At 40.0% G+C, this 22,812-nt stretch overlaps 1 protein-coding gene across 13 annotated transcripts in view; it reads left to right on the top strand.

The window, feature by feature from the left end:
- Nucleotides 1–387: 387 nt before the first annotated feature.
- Nucleotides 388–22,812, top strand: part of FCHO2 (FCH and mu domain containing endocytic adaptor 2) — a 96,846-nt gene continuing 74,421 nt past the window's right edge. For 4 of the 13 annotated variants that reach the window (XM_082336347.1, XM_082336346.1, XM_082336345.1 and 1 more), the window contains exons 1-5: nt 932–1,270; nt 11,867–11,958; nt 17,927–18,001; nt 19,339–19,480; nt 19,566–19,718. In XM_082336347.1, coding sequence (XP_082192473.1) covers nt 1,175–1,270; nt 11,867–11,958; nt 17,927–18,001; nt 19,339–19,480; nt 19,566–19,718 — 558 coding nt within the window. In that variant the 5' untranslated portion in view covers nt 932–1,174. Of the gene's footprint in view, nt 549–931; nt 1,271–8,387; nt 8,540–11,866; nt 11,959–17,926; nt 18,002–19,338; nt 19,481–19,565; nt 19,719–22,812 lie in introns of those variants that run through there. The other 9 variants (XM_082336348.1, XM_082336351.1, XM_082336350.1 and 6 more) reach the window with 7 other exon arrangements.

Here is a 22,812-nt window from a genome sequence, read left to right as displayed (position 1 = left end):
CTGCGGCACGCGCCCCTGAGCGGGTCTCACTCGAGGCTTCCGCGCCGGCGTCCGTGTTTGTACGGCTGGGGCTTTCCTCGCCCACGAGATGCACCCCGCCGCTCGCCGGGGCTCGGAGCCGCCGGACCGCGGGCCTGCTGCGGGGGAAGCGCCGTGCCCTGCCCGCCGCCGGCGGGTGCTGGCGCTCCGAGCGGGCGGCGGGCACCAAAGCCCGGGAGCAGCGCAGGCCGCCGGGCCCGGGCCCGGGCGCGCCGCGGGCGGCGGGCTCCCTCCGCGCATGCCCCGCCCGGCGGCGGGCAGGGGCGGGGGCGGCTACGCGCCTGCGCAGAGCCCCGGCGGCCGGCGGCGGCTGGGCGCATGCGCGGGGCGGGGGGCGGCGGGGCCGTGTGGAAGGAGGCGGTTGCACCGTAACGGGAAGGGCGGCGCGCCGCGGCGGCGCCCGTTTCCTCCGTCGCGTCTCGGCGGCTGAGGCGGCCGGGGCCGTGCTCACCGGTGGCCGGGGCGGCGGCGGCGGGGTGATGATGGCGTACTTCGCGGAGAGCTTCTGGGTAGGGAAGCGCCGCGGGTGGAACGGGCAGGGCACGGCACGGCACGGCAGGGCACGGTGCAGCCGGGGTCCGCCCCGCGGGAGCAGCCTCGGCTCTTACGCCACCCCGGGACTGGGCCGGGGCCTTGCCGCGGGGGGCGCGGCGCGGGGAAGGCGGCCGCCGTCCCCTCCGCCCCGCGGCCGCCACTCTCCGCCCGCCGCGGCTCGCCTGGGCCGGGCCGGGCCGTGGGGGGAGCGGGGTACCTGCCCGCGCCGCCGCTGCCCTCGCCCGGGCAGCCCTTGGCGGGGCGAGGGGACCACCGGCCCCTGCCCCGGGCCGGCTCTCCGCACCGCGGAGGGGAGAGACCGAGGGACGGGTGGTGGCCGTGGGGCCGCCGGGCCAGGGGACGCGCGGACCCGGGGGCGGGGGCACGGCGCCGGTGCCCGGGGGTCGCGGTCTCGCAGGCAGCGCGGTGCGCGGATGTGGGGCGGGCTGCAGCCCGGTCGCCCCTCGCTCGGCCTCCCAGACAATGCCGCCGTTCGGGGGAACGGCACCGGCTGCAGCAACGCAACAGTTGCATCACGCAAACGCAAAGCTGCGCCCCTCGGAGCTTTACGCTTTTGTAGCGATAACTCGCGCCTGTCTGCATGTCAGGAGGTACAGCCCGCACAGCAGCCAGCTGGGGACACAACAGGCTTTCCAGTCCGTTTTATAAACCCAATTTATCAGTCGTCTCCGCGCAGGTATATATGCTTTTAAGTGGGTAGCTAATGGAGAAAAAATTAGAAGATGGATTTGGGTTGTTATTGAGCCTCGCGCGAAATGAAACTTGTTTTCATTGTGATCGTAGCTGGTTCGAAACATTAAAGTGTTCTTGGAATCATGGGGCTGTTTACAACGTTGCTACTTCTTTGCTGCGTGTTTCATTTTTAATGTGCATCTCCACCAACTAATAGGGGAAGCATATAAATGGTTATTTGTTGAGACTGAAACAAGAAAAAAAGAGAAAATATCCTTTAGATGTCTGCTTTTTCTGTGTAAGCGACAGTTATCCTTGACACTTAGGGAAAACTAATTTCACAAATACAACATACTATTCTTCAATATAAAGCATAGCTCAGGCCAGGTTTCATGTTTTATTTGCCGCATTGCGTTTAATATTGACTCTCCAAGTTTTGCTTTCAACAGAATATTAAAATTTAATGAAACAACATATTAGATTTGCTCTCTTGGCATACAAATCTGCTTAATTTGAAGCCTCAGTGTGGCAGACCAGTATTAAACTAATATGTGGAAACTTTTTATCATTCGTAGAAATAACATTTAAATTAATGTAAAAGGCACATTTTCATTCAAAAAGTTACTATCTCCTCCTATGATTAAAGTAAAATAGAAGTTTTTTATTCAGCTATCTCAACTGAAATCCAACACTTTTCTGTTTAACTGTGTTCATTTAACTGTTTGTCTGATCAGTTGTATTTTATTTTGTTAGTCAGTCAATAATTTTGTTAAATCGGTGAAGGCAATGGGCCATTCCCATACATTCTTTTCACTGTCTGTGTCTTCACAAATGCTACCAGCGAATATGAGGTAGTAGACATCTACCCAAACTTCCCATTCTCTATTTCTACTCTACAAAGTTTCTGCCTTATAGCTCTATTGGCAAAAGTCCTAGTGTGGGTCAGCAATGAGTGCCAGGACAAGGAAGTTTTCTTCTGTTGGTACAGGTTTTTTTCCTACCTCCAAAAATGACACAAAGTAGGACAACAAGTGTATTCTTCTTGTTTGTCTTGCAATGATGACAAAGACATCAGACAGGGTCTTAAAGTTGCAAAACTTGATCGAGAAACTTTTGTAATACCACAGACAGGGTTTTATTTTGTGTAGAAGTAAAATAAAAAGGAATGGCAACTGCTTCTTCTTTGCTGTTGTGGGTGAGTATCTTTCAAGATTAACTGTATTGTCTAAATATGATGGATTTTTAAAATCAGAACACATTGAGTTTCTGTATGTCCTCAGAAGCAAGCATAAGTTACAGGTTTGTGCATTTTGAATCATGAGGCTTCTCCATTTCTACTAACTTTTCAGAATAGGTTATTGTTCCGAATTGTTACTGCAGTGCTTTGGAAGACTTGGGGTACAATCCATGTATGCTTTGAAATGTGGTAAGAAAGTTAAGATGGAAATTAGAAGATTGCTGTTAAAATGCACCGAATGCATATTGACTAAAAATAACAAAGAGAAATCCATAAGGAGAAAGAAAGGTGGTATTGTGTAGAACTTTACAAGGATTGTCTTCTATTTCTTGCTTTTGCCTTGCCCTTCTAGGTAACACCAGGCAAAATGTTTTTGTCACCTGTGGAATGGGATAACTGCACCTTCTAAAGCACTGATGTGAAAATTAATCCAAAGCATAATTAATATTTATTTGATGTACATGCTGTCATCAGTTTGCAGCTGAATTTGATGTACACGCTGTCATCAATTTGCAGCTGAAATTATGTATTGGAAATGGAAGTCTGGATCTTGAGCTGTAGGATGCTCTCTCCTGATCTGGTAATTTGCTGTAACTGATAGGAGAAGACATCAGAAACTTGAGGGACTTAACCGATTTCTTTTGGAAGGGGGAGTGACATATATGTGAATGTGTATCAATTTCTTACACACTATTTAGGCTGCTGTCCTTTAAGAACTTCCTGAAAGTGCTCATGTAAACAAAACAAATCTTAGCTTCTTTATTGTAATAGTCCTGAAGCTTATTATGAGACTTTTCATCTTGTACTGCTTTTAAAAGTGTTTGTATAGTTGCAATCTTTTTTCTTTTTTTTAAACAATGCAAGAAAAATGGATGTTTTATGGGTCTGCGATCTGTTGACTGCTTCTAAGAGGTCACTGAGAGATAAACAAGACTATTTTGAGGATGTGCAAAGTTGAAGTACAGAGACGTGTACTATCACTTGAAAAATGTAGGGGTCTGCTAATAGACCACAGCACTCTAGAGCAGCAGTTTTCAAAGTCAGCGGGATACAGTTACTTTTTTGTGGTATCAAAAGTTACGAACTAGTAGTACAGGCTATAAATGGCTTTGATTCTTATGAGTGAGTTTCAGGCATTCAAGTCACGTGGCCAAACATTCCCAACTCCTAATTAGGATGTTGTCATAAAACATTGGGTGCTTGCTGCTATGTATGTGCTACATCAAAACAATGACGTAATTTAAAGGGAACACTTTCATAAGTTATTTCAGTTATACATAGCTACGTTTTGTCACTTTGAGTACGCTCGTACTGGTACAGTAGAATAGAAAGCATTTGTTATCATTGACTTACTGTTTTCTTAGCACTGCTTAGGAAGTGTTGCATAAGCTTTGACATTGTATTTAAACTGAATGGTGCAGGTGATACTTTTGTTAATTGTAAGTCTATTAAACTGTGTCAAGTCAACAAAAATAAGCCACTTCTAAGCCAGTCAGTGTTTATGTATTAATTGTTTTAAACTAATTTGATTAAACTGTTGGAAGTGCTATGTATAGCTGAAACTGGTCTCCCTGTACTGCTGTGCTTGGTAACTCTGGAAGTTCTGGGATATAAAAATTGTGTTTAAATAGGCTTTGATGAATTCCTTTTATTTTATCTTTTTAATCGCTTGTGTTACCTGTAGCTTTTGAGAATGGCTGTGAGGAGGAACCCTTTCCTTTCAAGAGCTTTTGTAACATGTACAGGCTGGCGTTATCCAGGGTTCATAACCTTAGCTTTGTGAAGAGGCTTGCTCTAGTAAGTGTAAGACCTATTGTCTTATGCACTTACGCGATATGAGTGACGCTGAGACTTGTCATGCTTCCATCTGGAGTTCCGTTCATATGTTTACGCAGTGCTACTCTTCTGCTTGGCATACAGCTAGATGCTCTGTTTCGGGAGAGCTGTTGTGCAATATTTGCTTAGTCTCCTCCCTCTGTGTGTGTACATCTAGAATGAGTTGACAACTTTCCATCTCTTTGTTCAAACAATATTTTTGATTATCTAGATATAGAGGAAAATATCTCTCCTTCCTCATATGCTTAGAGCTTCTTTGGAGCTGATCTTTATTTAACTTATTGAAGCTGGAAGAAGGAAATTGAAATTGCTGGGTTGCTTTTGTGTTCAAACTTCTCAAAACTTTCAGAACTGAATATGATACATTGCCTGTGTAAACATCAGGTGTCTGCTTTTTTCCATGTTTCGATGCTCTCGATTTTCTGTAGCTCTTTCAGACACTCGGAAATTGAAATTTACTGATATCTAGCTTGCAAAATTGTAACACCATAATATTAATCACAGGAATATTTTCATGTATACGGGACCATTACGTTAAATAATTGCCCCCATGGAAAAGACAAAACATGATACTTATTTGAAACTGCAACAAGGAGTAACAGTTTAAAGACAATGACAACAATGTTTTTTAGAGCATCTAAAAGGAGTTTGGCGTATCAGTGCAACTCTGGAATTTTCTTGATAGAATTTTTTTTTACCAAAAAGCCTTTGATGCCATTATGATTTATCTGTATTAGGATGCTTGCATGCATAATCTGTTGATTAGGGATATGGTTTTTCCATACTCGTGTCTGACAGAGGAGCATGAGCATTAATTTAAGTATAAAACTAGCTGTAGGACAGCTTCTCTGGACCTGACCAGAACAAGAGGCAAAGAATAAAAATTTTTCTATTCTCACCCCAAAAACTGAAGCGATTCTGTTTCCCACATTCATTCTTTTTTAGGCTTTTCCTATTTAGTTTTTATCTAACAAGGTGTGGGGATGTTGATCATATTTCATTGATATATCAGGTTATGACTTAAATCGTTTATAATCAAAAGTACAGTTTTCTCAGTCTGTTCCATTTCTTCTTTGTAATGTGGTCATGTTTAAAGGGTTGAAGGAATGATCGTGCGTGTTTAACTGCTGCTAATGCATGGTCTAAAAGCGTAGGTTGAAATGACAGTAATTCACTTATTGTCAAATGTTTCTTTACTTGCTGAACTTAGTTAGAAAAAGTCAAACTTTGTCTGAACTTCTCTCATCAAGTTTCTAAGGTTTGGCCAAAATCAAAATGTGTTTAAGAACTGCCTGTGCCTTTTATTGTCTCATATGCTTAGTTTTGCTGTGAAAACAGTATGCGCAGCTGTCCTTTTCTTGCTTCTCACACTAGCTAATCAAGTAGTACGTATCTGACCAGTCATGGGAACTTCAGGATCACCTTAATAATTGAGAAACATACATTTATACTGGGTTAAAAGACAGTGCTATAATCATAGAATACCAGGTTGGAAGGGACCTCAAGGATCATCTGATCCAACCTTCCTTGGCAAAAGCACAGTATAGACGAGATGGCCCAGCACCCTGTCCAGCTGAGTCTTAAACGTGTCCACTGTTGGGGAATGCACCACTTCCCTGGGGAGATTATTCCAATGGCTGATTGTTCTCACTGTGAAAAATTTTCCTCTTGTTTCCAATAGGAATCTCCCCAGGAGTAACTTGTACCCATTACCCCTTGTGACTCCTTGTAAAAAGGGAGTGTCCGTCTTCTTTGTAGGCACCCTTTAAATACTGCAACATGGTGATAAGGTCTCCCCCCTAAGCCTTCTTCCCTCAAGGCTGAACAAACTCAGTTCCCTCAGCCTTTCCCAATATGGCAGGCTTCCCAGGCCTTTGGTCATCTTTGTGGCCCTTCTCTGGACCCTTTCCAGCCTGTCCACATCTTTTCTGCATAGCAGGGACCAAAACTGAACACAGTATTCCAGGTGTGGCCTGACAAGTGCTGAGTAGAGTGGGACAATGACTTCTTTACCTCTGCTGGTGATGCCCTTGTTGATGCAGCCCAGCATCCTGTTGGCTTTCTTTGCTGCAGCAAAGAAATGTTCACTCATACTGAGCTGCTTGTCCACCAGGACCCCCAAGTCCCTTTCCACAGAGCTGCTCCTCAGCCAGGTGGATCCCAGCCTGTGCTGCACTCCTGGATTATGCTTTTCCAGGTGCAAGACCTTACACTTGTCCTTGTTGAACTTCATAAGGTGCCAGTTAGCCCACTCTTCCAGCCTATCCAGGTCTTCCTGCAGGGTGGCTGTCCCTTCTGAAGTGTCCACTTCCCCACTCAGTTTGGTATCATTGGCAAAGTTCATCAGGGTACACTTGATCCCATCACCCAGATTACCTGTGAAGATATTAAACAGCGTTGGGCCCCATATCAATCCCTGGGGGAACCCACTTGTGACAAGTTGCCAGTTTGAAAAGGAGCTATTTACCGCCACCCTTTGGGTGCGGCCTGTCAGCCTACTCCCCACCCACCACACAGACCACTTGTCTAGACCGTAACGCATTGGTTTCTCTAGGAGGAGGCTGTGGGAAACTGCATTGAAAGCCTTGGAGAAATACAGGTAGACAATGTCCACCGCTCATCCCACATCAACCGAGCAGGTTACTTTGTTGTAGGTGGTGATCAGGTTTGTCAAGCACGATTTGCCCTTTGTGAAGCCGTGCTGGCTTTTCCCAATCACATGCTTCATTTGACTTGTGATAGCCCCCAGGAGGATTCCTTCTGTAACTTTCCCAGGGACTGGAGGAAGGCTGATGGGCCTATAATTTCCTGGACACTTCTTTAAGCCCTTCTTGTAGATGAGGGTGACATTAGCCTGCTTCCAGTCTTCTGGGACATCCCCTGATCTCCATGACTTCGCAAAGAGTATGGAGAGCAGCCTCGTAATAATGTCAGCCAGCTCTCTTAACACCCTCAGGTGGATCACGTCAGGGCCCAGTGATTTGTAGGGGTCAAGCTCCTGCAATAGTTCACATGCCAACGCTTCCTTCACTGATGGTGAGTCTCTGTTTGCATCAACCTGGATTTTTGTTCCCAAGGCCTGGGGCCCAACAGTGCTCGTAAAGCCAGAGGTGAAGAAAGGGTTGAGAACCTCTGCCATTTCAGCGTTGTTGGTCACTAACTCACCTCTTGTTTAACAGTAAGCCAATATTTTCCTTCTGTTTCTGCTTGTTGTTCACATACCTGAAGAACCCTTTCTTGTAGTTTTTGACATCTCTGGCCAATTTCAATTTCAGTAAAGTAATAGAGAGTATTAACTTTTTACACTAATAGACATTAATGTTGAATGGTTTTAGTCCATAGGAGGCAGAGCTTGCACGCATACAATTTGATTAGAAACGTAGGAAATAAATACTGCTGCAGATTGCCCAGAATTTTCTGGCTGCTTTACCAAATGTAGGTTTTAAATTCAGAATCATCTTTATATGCAACAAACAAACTTATTCTTAAAAGTTTTCAAAGTCTATTAAGTAGTTAAGTAAAACAGAGTTCCTGTAATCTGTTTCCTGTTATGCACAAGTCATGGAAATGCTGAATTCTGACTTCATATTTGCTGACAGGGTTACTTTCATTTCCATGAGAAAACCGTTGCAGTTAGTTCTTGATGAAGGGAAATTGAAGGTCTGTTTGCCCTTGCTTTCTGTGACTTAATTTATTTTGTATGCAAAGCTGGTCAGTAATGCCTCATTGTAGGCTTATTTAAGTTTACTTTTATTTGAAGTCTTGTTTCCTCTTATGGCTTGCTGTCAGGAGATATCTACACTATATGCAAAAAAGACCTCTCTTACTGCAATGTAAAATGGGAAACCTCAACAAGAACACCAGCTTCTGAAGAGAGAGCTTTGTTAGCTCCAGGGAAGAGGGAGAAAACTGCTAATGAACTTCAAAGTATATAGCCTATATGGAGAGGGTACCATTTCATTTTTTTTATTCTTGTAACAGTTTTACAGTTGTATTCTGTTGTGTAATGATGGGATCATCCTCAACAGATGGTGGTTTACCCGTGAAATGACATTCAGAATGGTCTTTCAAACTGATCCAGAAGTCTGTTGCATAGAACCTGATGTTACATGTGGCAACAGAGGTTCCTCTTTCTCCAATATGGAACTTCTAGAAGAACCTGCATCTGACTTCACTGTCTGTCTGTCATAGCAGTGGATGGTAATTGCTTCTAAAAGGGGCTGGAAGGTCTCATCAGTTCCCTCTGCTATGTACTGCATTTATTTATTTTTAAGTAGGCCGGTACTGAGCTTTTAGTGATCACAGCTATTACTTTTGCCACCAGGAAGGAGGAGGTAAAAACACTTGATGAAGAAAAATTGGCTAGACACACAATTTCCATGTACAGAATTTTATACAATGTGTATGGAGAGGGGCAGTGTTGAGGAAAAACAACCAAAACATAAATAAACAGTGTTGATGGCATATGTGCATGTAAGAGGCCACATATTTTGTAAATTGAACTGCTTTTCCTCTTGGCCATAGCATACATCTCTGTCTTTATCCTAAATACAGAGCTTTAATCCTGATGTTCATTATATGAATTATTTGAGCTACTCTTCATGAAAATAACTACTGAATGAAGGAGTTGTGGATAGGCTGCATAGCTTTTCCTAAGCAGAAAAATGTCTGCTCTCTGCACTGAGATACCATACTTAATGTGACATAGGTACACGTATGTCTCCAAACACAAGTAGAAGGTAACATTATTTATAGAATAGTCATCAGGTTAATCATCAGAACTCTTGATCATGTAAATTATTGAACGGTTTTGAAGTGTACATGTTTGTGCTTATAGGTAGAGCCTGGTATTGGTAAGTTAGGCTACACTTGGCATGACAGTCACAAGTGAAAACGTGTCTTTTAGTTGTGCCAAGCTTAAACCACATAGGCCTTCAAATCTGGGAGTCTGCTTTGGACTTGCTGCTTTGTTTAAACCTTAATATATTTTTCACGTAGCCTCCTAGCCTCTGATAACTATCAATAATGTATAAAAGATGTGGCTTTCCGGAGACGTTTTTAATTGAGGAAAGTGTCTGTTGTGCTTTCTGCTATTCAATGCAAAGTCAAGAACAAGAGTGGCTGATTAGAAAACTTTATTTAAGTGGAAAAACAAGTTACTTTGCAGTAACCTTCCAGTTACAGTTAAGGAACAAGATGATGATGGGAATTGGTTGCTCTGGCTCATTTAATTTTCTAAAGGTTTGCAAAGTTACATTTCTGGTAGATTATCAGCCATCAGGAAGGCTGCAGCCAGAGGCTGGGTCATGGCTATGCTACCCTTCCTGTATTTCTAAAGTGGCAGGAAACTTACGGAGCTCCAGTATAGAAAAGTCCCCGTTAAAGCTCCCATTATGAAAAGTTGCTTTTAAAAGTTCAGAAGCAGTCTGTGTTCAGCACATTTTGATCAATGTGTTGGTTTAGCTAGAAGAAACACCTTAAGGCGAAGGGAAAGAACATTTAATAAACGAGGATTTTATTAGTTTTTCTGAAAGAAATGCCTAACGCTTATTTGTTAAATGTTTATCTTCAAATTTGGGTACAGTAACAACTTTGGAATAGTTAAATAAGGATTTTATTTTGTATTCTAATTGAAAATATTGGTGGGGTCTTAATTATAGAGTTATTCTGGTGTTTATGTATTGTGGTGACATCCAGGATTTATATAGAGTAAATCCAGAAAGTTAATAAGCTACCTGTTAGTGCACCAGTAGTCAAAATTATTGTGGCTTTCAAACTACAAGGAAAAATGGTTAGGTTGGAGTGAAAGGGGAGTGAAAGGGGAGTGAAACTGTTTAGATTAGTACTTGAAAGAGAAAGATAACATTTAAAAAAATAAACTACATATCCTACTAAGTGGTGTTCTTATCTTTCTTTTATTTTTCAAACTTATAAAAGCCTTGCTCTGTAGATCATCCTTTTAGAGTTTGCTGTATTTTCATGTGTTTAATTTAGTTCTGCTTGTACAGACCTTCTGTAATTGCACTTACACTAAACTGATCTGTATTTTGATTAACTTCGTTGGGTTACAACTTAGTGCAACTTTAGGAACTATGTTTTTTCTTTTTGCTTGTTTGGTTTTGTTTTCCGCAATGCTTGGAAGAAGTAAAGCAGATAATTCTGGCTAGTAATCTGAATCAAATTGCCTTCACTTGTCTGTTATTTGTAAATTTATCTGTCTATGCGTGGTGTCCTTTAAGGCAACCTGCTGTATTATTGATGACTGATGTATTATCTGGTGCAGTTAACACTTCACTGTAGCGGGCCTACTACCATGGGTGCTGCAAAGCTGTTCCATCCACCCGTGGCTACTTCCACTTACTTAAGCTGCCAGGTCCTTGCCTGCCGCCTTCTCCTTGCTCCCACCTCTTCTGCTGAGCAATGCAGCTGTTTGTGTCCTCATAGTGACCTGGATCACTGATCTTTATTTTTATTTGCCAGCTTTATTTTTCAGCTGTATAAATTCCCCCATCAGGTGCACCTTATAGCTGTGCAAACAAATTTTTCCAGGGCAAACAGGACTGAAATGTTTGGAGGGGTGTATGACTAAATCCTCAGGCTCTTCCCGCTGGAGATGTAGACGTGCCATTGTGAAAAGTCCAGGATACTGCCTCCCATCCTTCTTTCCCTTCCACTCTGAACATGCATGCAGTTTTCCTGAGGGCGTGCTTGTGCGTCTTTTATAGAAGCAGCGTTAGGATCTGAAGCTTTTGGAAGGGAGGAGGGGAATGGATAATTTGACAGGAAAACTTTTGTAGTAGCAGTGCTGTTATGCTGTGCCTTGCCTTGCCTTCCTTTCATTTCTATTGTTGCTTTCTCCTGTCCAGGGGAAGTTCACCACAGTGCCAGAGGTGATAAGCTGGCTGAGTTTATTAATCAGTGTTTAGGGCTGTGTCTCAGTTTTAATGGTGAGGTACACCTTACTCATTGGAAAGTGTTTTAAGTTTTAAAACTAAACTTAAGAATAGGCAAAGGGGAATTACCTGTGAGAAGGAACAGATTAGGTTTTTTGTTTGTTTGTTTTGATTTTGTTTGTTTGTTTGTTTGTTTTTACCAATTTTACAAAAAACAGAGGAGGATACATGAAGTGTGAAGAACTGGCGAGGCAGGATATCCAGTGATCCCAAAGTGTGGATTTTAGTTCATGGAAAATAATGAAAGATATGAGAGAATGAAGAGAGAGTACAATATTAAGTATGTGTTTAATAAGATGGGAAGTGAAAGAATACAAGACCTGTAGAAATCTAGAAAAGAAATGGCTTTGAATATAGCCTAGAAATATGTAATGGAAAAGTTGTCATTCAAAGGGTGGTAGTAGCTGCTGACATGAAGGGAGCTAACAGCAATTGGTAAAAAGCTAAAGCACTAGAAATCATTCGCTTCATGGAACTTCATCAGTTACTAAAATGCATAGGTTCTATGCTTTGTTCTGCAATTGCTTTAGCGTGTTGTGTTTCATAGTTCTATTTTCCTTTTATTAATCTTTAGGGGGAAAGGAACAATGGCTTTGATGTCCTCTATCACAACATGAAACACGGACATTTGTCAACAAAAGACTTAGCAGACTTTATAAGGGAAAGGTAAGTTCATCCTTGGTAATCTTGGCTCTTTAATAAATTAAAACCACAAACAGTGTAAGTTTATTATTATGTTTAACAGTAACATAAACATGTAAAAATCAACAAGCATTTTAAAATATCTCTTATATCCTACAAAAATATCTAGGTTTATTCCATTCACTTAGAACTGAATAGTGACTCTTAAGCATCAATTAATAACAAGCTTCTAATGTTTCAGGTTTGAATTAAAAAACAAGAGTAAAAAGCTAAAAGTGTCACATTAAGTGCACAGCAGTTTATTTAAATTAATCCCAATTTTTCATTATGTTTGGAAGGAAAGCAATAATTTAAAGTAGCGGAAATTACCAGTCTTACAAAGTTTTTGACCATAAGTATACAATTAGGGTATTAGCAACTGCTAATGATATTAAAAAAAATATACTTTCAGACTGAGATGTTGAGAAATGAGGCTTGTTAAAGAAAAGAGTGATATGTAGGGACAAGAAAGTAATATGTAGAAAATAACACAGGTTCTTCTCTGTGAGAGGGAAGGGATAGAACTGAAATCTGCAGATGTGACAACTTCCAGAACAGATGACCTCGTGCTGTTTTTAGTTCTTCTTTGTGAAAGAAGACTGCTGCTGCTGCTACATTGAACATAAGAATTTCCATTCTGGACAAAATTAATTATATATCTGCTTCAGAATTTTGTCTTAATTCAGTTACTGACACCAGATGATGCATGGAAAAAACTTGCAAGAGACTGAGAACCTGTTTCAGTGAAGGTTTCTTGCAGTAAAAGCGGTCCAAACAAACAGCCTTTGTTTTCTGGAATTTTTCATCAAAATTTCAGTTTTGGCCTCAAATAGATTTCAACAAAGAATTTTTTTTTTTTTTTTTTTTAATTTCCACATAATGTAACCACCACAAATCCAGCAGGTACTCAGTTGCACTGATGTTTGCATATTTTCGAAGTGAATTGGAGAGAATGGCAAAAATCTTTCCACTAAGTAGAAATGGGTAAGTTGCAGAGTCTATGCGTGATGGGCAGTCTCCTGTTGGAAGGACTACACAAACCAAGGAGTCCTGCATTTCAAGAATCCCTGATTCCAGAGAGTACATTATGAAGCCAGACAGTGTTCCTGTGAAATCCTGGTTTGGACTGAGCAAAGGGATATCACACTGTTCATGTTTAGTATGAAATGCTTACGGTTTCACAAGCTTGCACTTTTTATATTGACTGTTATAAATCTTTGCCTTGTGTTATCTTTGTGAGTGCCTGGATCTTTCCTTTGACACCTGCTTTAATTCTTGGAATCAGTCAGTTTTTACAGCAGTAAGTCATAGACCTAAGCTGTACATCACCTAGATGCATTTAATTTTATTAGTTTTACATCCGTTACATTTTGATTTACCTCCATAATGAGCTCTCTCGCTCACTCTGCTTCTTATCTCCTTTATGTTGTATTCTTTGGGCATGCTCCATTTTATTCATACTGGTTCTAGGGTGAAAGGTCTTATGCAAATGGATATAAACAACTTGGTGCTATATCTGGGTTGAATTCTTTGCTTTATTATAGTGACATAAATAAAACTTGACAATTCTTTCTACACAAAATGTGACATTCTTGGGTTTTTCTTCAATCAGCTCTTTCAAATTAAATTTTAAATGAGATATGCCTTTGCAATCAATAAATAAAATATTTGGACCTTTCTCCACATATTAAAAATGTTTCAGCTGAAGTCAAGGAGGAGACAATTATTTTTTTTCCCCTTTAAACAAGTTTAAATAACATCTAAGACTAAAGATTAAAGACCATGTGGGAATAAATGAGAGGATCCACATGGTCACTTTATCCTCAATGAGAGATCAGGAAATATATTTTCTGATCTTATGCGTGAACCAGGATGTGTCAAAGAGAGAGGCAACCATCTTACACATTTTTGATAAAACGTGGAAAATTTCAGTTCTCATTAACACACCAAGATTCACTAGAATCTTAGTGCTACATTTTAATTTATTTGACAAGGCTTCAGTATAGTTCCTTAAGAGCAACTTGCCCTGGGATTGGAAAACATCTGTCAGTGATGCAGACCAGCAGCAGTAAGTTCAGTCCTTTCCAGTGACCTTCTCCCATCAGGATATTAAACCTGGTATCTTATCTGTTCCATTGTGTTTTCTTCAGCTGTGCTTTATTGATTCATCTCAGTATGCCAGGCTGCCAGTAAAAAAAGCAGTTGAATGCTGGATAGGTACTTCTTTTCAAGTGAGGGGTGCATCACTGGTCAATCTCAGTATAAGCTAGCAGTAGTTTGTGGCATATAGTTTGTAGTTTCAAAGAAATAGATGGACCTTAAATATTTCATGTCCTCACTTTAGTAAAAATGTTTACAAGTGTCCGTATCTGGGCAGTGAAGCCCTTCACTACCGTTGTGAAGTTACTGTGGGATGTCAGTTGATTTCCCAGGAGATACATATGGTTCAGTAGAACACATTTATTCACGTGGGTCAAATTCTTGACCTCAAAAGAAATTGGATTGGGCAGTACTTCAACAGTATTTTACAACAGTCCAGTTATCTTGACCATGTTCTATTTTGCATCTTTGTTTACTGCAAAAAAAATTAAGAGATGTTGTAGACTGTTATCTGTTCCTCTCCTTCCTCCACAGATTATAGTCTGAATATTGTTTTGCAGTACTGTTTTCTGCTAAAAATATGTAAGTGGGTGAACAACATTTATTAGGAGCCTCCTAGGTCTAGCGGTTTTATGCCCTGACTTTTATGTACCTGATTTTCTGAACTGTTCCCTATGAAAATTAAACTTATATATATTTGAACTTTCTTTGCATCTCTCCTTCCATTCCTTTTGAGCATACTAGCCATTTTTCTCAGAAGTGGAGACATAGGAGAGTGAAAACTGCTGGATAGGTAGAGGAGACAGATCTGAGTTGGTGGTAATAATTTTAACAAGTTAGAGGACTTAACCTTTGTATGTGCAGTTTGACAGTAGTCACCTGGTGAGTCAGGATTGCTGGAGTCTCCAGGCTAGCCAGCAAATTTGCCTTTTTTATGGAGTGATCTAAAAGAGAGAGGAAAAATGCTTGATTGTAATTAGATGTACAGACTTCTTAGGGCACGAAGGACACATGTCTGTATGAAGCCAGTTTCTGTTACTTGCACTGTCCAGAATAATGTATTGGTTGTGTGCAGCCTAATTGGGGAAGAGTCTATTGTTCCCTCTTCTCCAGCCTTGGAAACAGTAATAAAAAAAGGAAAATTGTATAGGATGTGGGAAAATGTTTAGGTTTTTTTTATTATAATCAGCTTAAAGATTTTTTTTTTTTAAAGATTTTTCTTTCAAAACTTTTCTAAGAACCTTCTGAAACTGCAAAGTTGTTTCCTCTGAAAAAAACAAAAATGTTTGAAATGTGTTCATTTGTAATGATGTAGTATTTCTGTACTGTATCTGCTGTTCCAACTGAATATCCCTAGAAGGAACAGAAGGTTTCCTCCTTGGCTGTGTTCAGTTAATCAATACCAATTCAATTTTCAACAGTGTTCTTTCACTTTTTCCTTTTTGTTTTTGAGTATTTGTTAATGGTCAAGTACTAAAAGAACTGAGAGACAGTGGATCTGTAGTCCAGAAATATGTCATCTGAAAGAGTGAATTTTGTGGCAGGCAGTCTGCTCAATGTTGTTAAATCTTAGGTGGGGCAGGTTATCTGTCTGTCCATCTGCTGAAAGATAGATATCTTTGTTCTGTTCTTGATAAAGAATGTAGAAATTTTGTTTTGAAAGAAGTGAAAATACAAGAAAGTTGGGCTGCCCCCACAGGTTTTTTTTTTTTCTTTGAATACTGGGAAGATTTTGTAGGTGAACTCTCTTATGTTTGTGTGTATTTAACACCTAAACTGTTAACATGTGAGAAAACACTGTGTTCAGCTGAACACTGAATTGGTGTTGTGTTGGCTTTTCTCCAGAAGTCTTTCAAGTGTTTTTTCTGCACCACTTGCCTGTAAGTGTCATAAAAAGAATCTCCTTGATCAAAAGAAACTGGCAATGCATATATTCCCATTTAACTTTTAAAGGTTTAACAGGTCCCAAGCAAAGACAGATTTTCAAATGGGTGAAAATTAATTTACTGAGGCATTCATAGTGTGCTACCAGTACATCAGACTGCTCTGGGAAGTCAGTTGATAGGACGAATGTAGATACATGTGCCCAAGTGGTCAGTAACACCATCTTTTGGTTGTTACCGTTTGTAACTGTTGCATGTTGATAATGTGTGGTAAATTGTGGAACTCCAGTTTTGTAGAGATTTCCAAAGAAAAGAGGTGTGGACTTTGGTCAGAAATCTTGTTTTTTAAAAAGGAAAGGATGGGGGGAAAGAAAACCAAACCAGGCACTGAGCCATCAAATCTAGAAAACTGTGATAGAAGCTATTGATAATTAATCAAAATATATAGTTCATCATGGTAACTAACAAAACATCAGTGTCTCTTCTGGGTGTCTGTGCATATGTGCTTGTTGCTGTGCAGCGAGCAAGAATTCCAAACCTTGGAAACGTAAACTTTTTCATATCATCAAAAATACTTACATATGTGGAAGGAGGATAATGTTATTTGACTTTTTTTTATGGTGAATAACTTCACAGTTGTTTGTAGGTGAGATTTAAAATGTAGTTGAGTTACTGCATTTTACAGTTTAATCCCCTTCCCCAAATTGTTTGTCCAACTGACTGCGTAGTTATTTTGGAGGTTCAGTAGTTTTAAACACATGCCCCTCTGTTTCAGGTGTCTACTGCTACTTTGTTTCCTATTTTCATAAGAAAATTCTTTTTTCTTGGAAAGTGTTGCTGTGTAGGAGAAATAAACCTCTGCCTCAGCAGTAAGTGGTTATAGTCATAGCATAACTTGAGAGAGGGGTGAATTCTTCTCTCTTTTTTTTCTCTCTTTTGCCACTGACTAAGGGTATTGCACAGCAGGAAAGAAATTGCTTCAAGCTTTTGCATTTTCAAGAAAAGGCAATTACAGTATTTAGTCAAATCCACAATGCTTCTAAACCTAAGTTGACACTGCATACTGAATATTGATTTAGGGTGGAAAATTAAAATAGTGTGTATCTTTACCTCAGTAATAGGAGGGTGAGGAAGACTGATGGGGGAAGGACTTGCAGGGAGTCACTGCTGTGATATGCTGTGTGTGACCTGCTATTTCATGGCAATTGCCCCAGCAGCGGCTCTTAAGGAGGAAATCTATGTAGACCTTTAGATTTTGAATCTCCAAAAGACAAGTATAATTGAGTGCAGGAAAATATAATGAAACTTTATGTGGGGAAGAGATTATCCAAAATAAATCAGAATGTATTGAGACAACCTTCTTTAAAAATGGGTATAAACAGTAGAACACAATACTTTTCATTGCATGTTATTTTACTGTTTTCCAAACTCAAATATCACTATGCAAAAACTTAAGAAAAACAAACAAACAAACCCACCAAAAACCCCCTACAAAAAGACTAGACAAGACCCCATTTTATTTAATGTGATTACTCTATAAGCATTAAGTTTATTTTAATGTTTTCATTACAAATATATTTGATTTTGTCCCTCTGTAAATCTCTGATGTTTAGGCAGTGCTAGGTTGGTGATTGTTATATCACTTTGTTCTGACTGTTACTAAAGAATGTGAAAGGCAGAGGGGAACAGCAGAGAGTATAGGAAGGAAGGAATTGTCTTTTTTTAAGTCTTGAGTGCCTAGATTTTACTTGTTTCTGTTCCCTGCAACATTCTGTCACAGGGTTCTTAGAATTTTTTTTTTTTTAATATACTTCTGTGATTTTTTTGTATCATTTTTGAGGAGTCATTAAAATGGAGTCATTTTCAGCTAATGTAAAAAGTCCTCTGTTTTGCACCTTTAGAATGCATATAGATCTGTCTTCAAATATCTTCAAAATTTCGATTATGCTTTTGATGGCTTTCTTTGACAGGGCTACAATAGAGGAGGCATATTCAAGATCGATGACAAAACTAGCCAAATCAGCAAGCAATTACACACAACTTGGGTAAGTAAGTGTACATAAGAGAAGTAATTAACTGCATAGATGTTAAGAATCAAGTTTGATTCTGAATATTTTATTGATGATGTTGAAGGTAGCATAACTTTGCCACCTTTAAAAATGATGTTAGTTCTTCAGAAACCGTGCAAAATATCATGCAGCTATGACAAAAACAGAAGACAGTACAGTTCTTTATTCACAGTTTAAAAAAACAAAACCCAAACACAGAAGAACTGTCTATTCCTCTGTGCTTAAGGATGAGTTCTTTTCAGACATAATAATGTGACTTTCTACTCTGTGCTCCCAAGCCTATGGTAATTATTCTGAAGACAGAACGCATGGTCCGCAAATGTCCAGTAGATTTATTTCTTTCTATTATTTCTGCTTTCTGGAGTGTTATCTCTGTCCTCAGAGATGTTAAGAATGAGACTTTTCAATAGATTTATTCCATAGTTTAATTAAAATTTTATACACGGGTATGTTTTTAAAAATTGGAATTATTAATGGATATTTTTTCATTAGAAAGATTATGCCAACAGCACAGACTTCTGAGATGAGGCTAGATTTTTTTATTTGTGGTAATAAGAGCTAGAAATGTGGGGAGCTTTCGTCAGTGGATAATTTGATACCAGTTGTTGCTGCTCTTCAAAAGCTCTGTGTCTGCGTGTTAGTTTGAACATCAGTGCTTTAAAGGCTATGGATAGTATTGATTTTTCAGCAGCATTGACCAGGAAACTGAGGTAGGAGTGTATCTTTAGAATAGCTGGAGAAGTCCATTCAGTCTATAAACCTGAATCTGAGGAATGACCTGTCCACCACCTTCCTTTGCCATACGGTTAATGTCTGTTAATAAATCCCTCTTAGTGGCAGACCATCTTTACCAATATTTTTTCCTGCATCTTGTGGCTGTTATAATGTAAGACAACTAGAAACTTAACTAACCAAGTAATTTCTGATTTGTTTGCACTATTCAAGTATACATGTAAAAATACTTCTGCATGTTAAATTATCTTGAGCTGCTCTTGCATCATCTTTAGGAATATCACTTGTCATTGTTGTGTGCTGATGACAGAGAAGATTAAGTGAACTTTGCTGTGTTTTACTTACTAGAGTCAATACAGGTAAAACATAAAATATGGAAAAATTAGTAGATAGGATTCCAAGTACATTTGAAACATTTAATAAGAATTTATAGTGGTTGTTGGAGTTTTTGTTTCAGTTCTAGGAACGGAACTGAACTTCTGTAAACTTATCAATTATATTTTAGCACTATTAAAAAAAATCATAGCCAATTAAAAGGAAAAAATCCAGATTAACATTACATATTATTTTCCTCAATCTAGGACATTTGCACCAGTTTGGGATGTTTTCAAAACCTCAACAGAAAAACTAGCAAGCTGTCACTTGGATCTTGTGCGGAGATTACAAGAGCTAATAAAAGAAGTCCACAAGTATGGAGATGAACAAATCAAAGCTTATAAAAAGGTTATTAATTTTTTTCTTATGCATGTCCAGTGACTTGATAACATTGAAATGGTTTGTTTTTTGACAACTATGTGATATTTGGCAGACTAAAGATGACGTTTCAGGAACATTGGAAGCAGTGCAAAATATTCAAAGTATCACTCAGGCCTTACAGAAATCAAAGGAAAACTACAACGCAAAGTGTGTCGAACAGGAACGTTTGAAAAAGGAAGGAGCAACGCAGAGAGAAGTTGATAAGGTAGTTCTGTAACATTTTACTTTAATTCATTGTGTTGCCAATCAGTAGTACGTTCACCTTGTATTAGTAAGTGAAATGCTCAGAAAGGGCTAAAAATAGTTTAAAGTAGTAGTTGTGGCTATTTCATAGTGTGCATGATATTTTGAATACCTAGTTCTGTTTTCGTTACACCTATTTCCTTATCTGCTCTAACTGCACTGCAGTTCTAATTCTTTATTTTGGAAATACCTGCATCATATGTTAATTTTGTTTAGTGGCTTTTACAGAAATTGTGTAAAATTGTTTCAGCATTGTCTTGGTTTTGGCTGGGATAGAGTTAATTTTCTTCCTAGTAGCTGGTATAGTGCTGTGTTTTGGATTTAGTGTGAGAATAATGTTGATAACATGCTGATGTTTGAGTTGTTGCTAAGCAGTGCTTACATTAGGCAAGGACTTTTCAGCTTCCCATGCTCTGTGAGGTGCAGAAGAAGCTGGGAGGGGGCACAGCCAGGACAGCTGACCCAGACTGGCCAAAGGGCTATGCCATACCATATGTCATCATGCTCAGTATATAAGCTGGGGGAGTTGGCTGGGGGGCAGTGACCGCTGCTTGGGAACTGGCTGGGCATCGGTCAGTGGGTGATGAGCAATTGCATCGTGCACCCTTGTTTTGTATCTTCTTTTATCATTTCCCTGCCCTGCCCCCCCTTGCTCTGCTGCCCTATTAAACTGTCTTTATCTCAACCCACGGGTTTTACTTTTTATCTGAATCTCTCCCCTGTCGCACCGGAGTGTGGGGAGGGTGAGCAAGTGGCTGTGTGGTGCTTAGTTGCTGACTGGGTTTGAACCACAACAAGCATCTATTATGTTTTTGGATAAATTTCCTTAGGTAAATATGCAAACACTCAATGCTCTTGTTATTGAATTAAGGAGTAGGAGGTTTTATGTTGTCCCGTCAGTGAGACAAAGTAGCTAATTACACAAGTATTTGAAATCTGTTGCATTGAGAAGAAAAACAAATTAACATTACTCTCAGTGCTAATTTAAAAGGTTCCAATTTCATGGACCAAAAACCCAAGGGATAAGTATCTTGATGTTGCCTTTAGTACTGTCCTTGGGTCTTGGGGGAGTTTGATCCTTTCACAGAATTACAAAATGGCTGAGGTTGGAAGACACCTCTGGAGGTCGTCCTGTCCCACCCTGCTGCTCAAGCAGGGCCACCTAGAGCCACCTACCCAGGCCCATGTGCAGGTGGCTTTTGAAGATCTCCAAGGATGGAGACCACCACTCCTCTGGGCAACCTGTTCTATTGCTCAATCACCCTCACAGGAAAAAAGCGTTTCCTGATGTTCAGAGGGCAGCCTCCTGTGTTTCAGTTTGTGCCCATTGCCTCTGGTCCTGTCACTGGGCACCGCTGGAAAGAGCCTGGCTCTGTCTTCTATGTACCCTCTCTTCAGGTATTTATATCTATTGATAAGATTCCCCCTGAGCCTGCTCTTCTCCAGGTTGAACAGTCCCAGCTCTCTTAGCCTTTCCTCATGGGAGAGATGCTCCAGACCCTTCATCATCTTTGTGGCCCTTTACTGGACTCTCCCCAGTATGTCCATGTCTCTCTTGCAACGGACAACTCAGAACTGGACACAGTACTGCAGGTGTGGCCTCACCAGTGCTGAGTAGAGGGGAAGGATCACCTCCCTCGACCTGCTGGCATCGCTGTAACTTTTTCCTGTTTTCAGAAGACTAAGTACCAGAGGAAAGAGGTCATGTTTCCCTGTCTAACTATGTCTTCCCTTTTTAAATCTTGATACTTCTGCCTATTTCCATTTCAATTACCCGATCTGTGTAGGACTCTGTTCTTGTTAGAATGGTCGTAGTGCCTTTTGTACTGCTATCTTGATGGAGCAGATAGATTGGTTATTGTCTTTTCACTGATGACAAAAGTGATCCTGGTGACCATGTTCTGATTGTTTTTGCTCTGCTATAAATCTAGCTTTTTTTCCTAACTTGTGTCTCAAGCGACAGTCAGTGTTGGATTCTAGACATGAATCAGAAATACGTGGGTTGACAGACATTTTCCTGCCTTTCTGAGTTCTTGTAAATAGACTGAAACTTTTCAGTAGGAAAATGGACTTGATGGAAAGCTTGTTTTTAAGACGTAACATTGTCCTTGTTCAGTTGGAAACAAAAAAATGTTCAGTCTGACTGATGTCTGCATGAGAAGGGAGAAAGAGGAAGCACTATATGATGAAGGCCATTTTTTACTGTTTTATGCATCTTTCCTATATACTTCTGTTTGAACAATTAGGCCATAGTTGAATGCTCAGCAAGTGCTTAAAACATCTTTCCAGTGGGAGCAGGTAACCATGACAGTCACATCTATTCAGTTACGTCTTTATTCAAATTTACAGTTGTAATTTCAGAAACATGGTGACAAAGATAGTATTCGTTTTTTTTTCCTTTGGCAGAGAATAGGTTTATTACTTTTAGCACAATATGAAAAATATTTTCTATCAAAATCACAGAATAACTACTTTATCAAAAAGCAGGGGATCTGCACCAATATGCTAAAAGCTTATCACAAAGCTAAATATTTGGAGAAATACTTTATTGAAGAATTTGAGGAGGTGTCTGAGACCTTGCAATTTTCATTGCAGCTGGAAGTGTTAACTTGTGTAATAATTTCCTGTTGTTCTCTGGCATGTGAACTTCTCTATTTATAGTGACTTGACAAAAAATTCTTGACTGATCCTTCTTATTTCACTTACTGTAAATCTACTAGATAGACTTCTAGCAATGGCTGCACCTGAGAATAGACACATCCTGTTTTCAGAAGAGATTACTAGTTAATCATACAATGTTCACGTGTTTTGTCATTTTGTCTGTTCTGCTGAGTAGCTGGTTTTTGTAGATGCTCTTCAGCACATAACACTCAGATTCTGCTCATCATTAAACATGATTACAAGAGACAGAGGATGTTTTGGTTTTGTCAAAATCCCATGCATATGGGGTTCGATTACGTAATGCTTTATGAAAAAACTTATTTTTGAAGTCTTTTAACTTTGCATTTCCTTCCTTTTCAATGGTTAAGTTTGAAATCATCTAACTGCAAAGCAGT

Source organism: Platalea leucorodia, assembly GCF_965183815.1.
Source record: "Platalea leucorodia genome assembly, chromosome: Z".
In the NCBI taxonomy this organism is placed as follows: Eukaryota; Metazoa; Chordata; class Aves; order Pelecaniformes; family Threskiornithidae; genus Platalea; species Platalea leucorodia.
The sequence above is the reverse complement of the archived record's forward strand: the minus strand, read 5'-3'. Positions and strand labels throughout refer to the sequence as shown.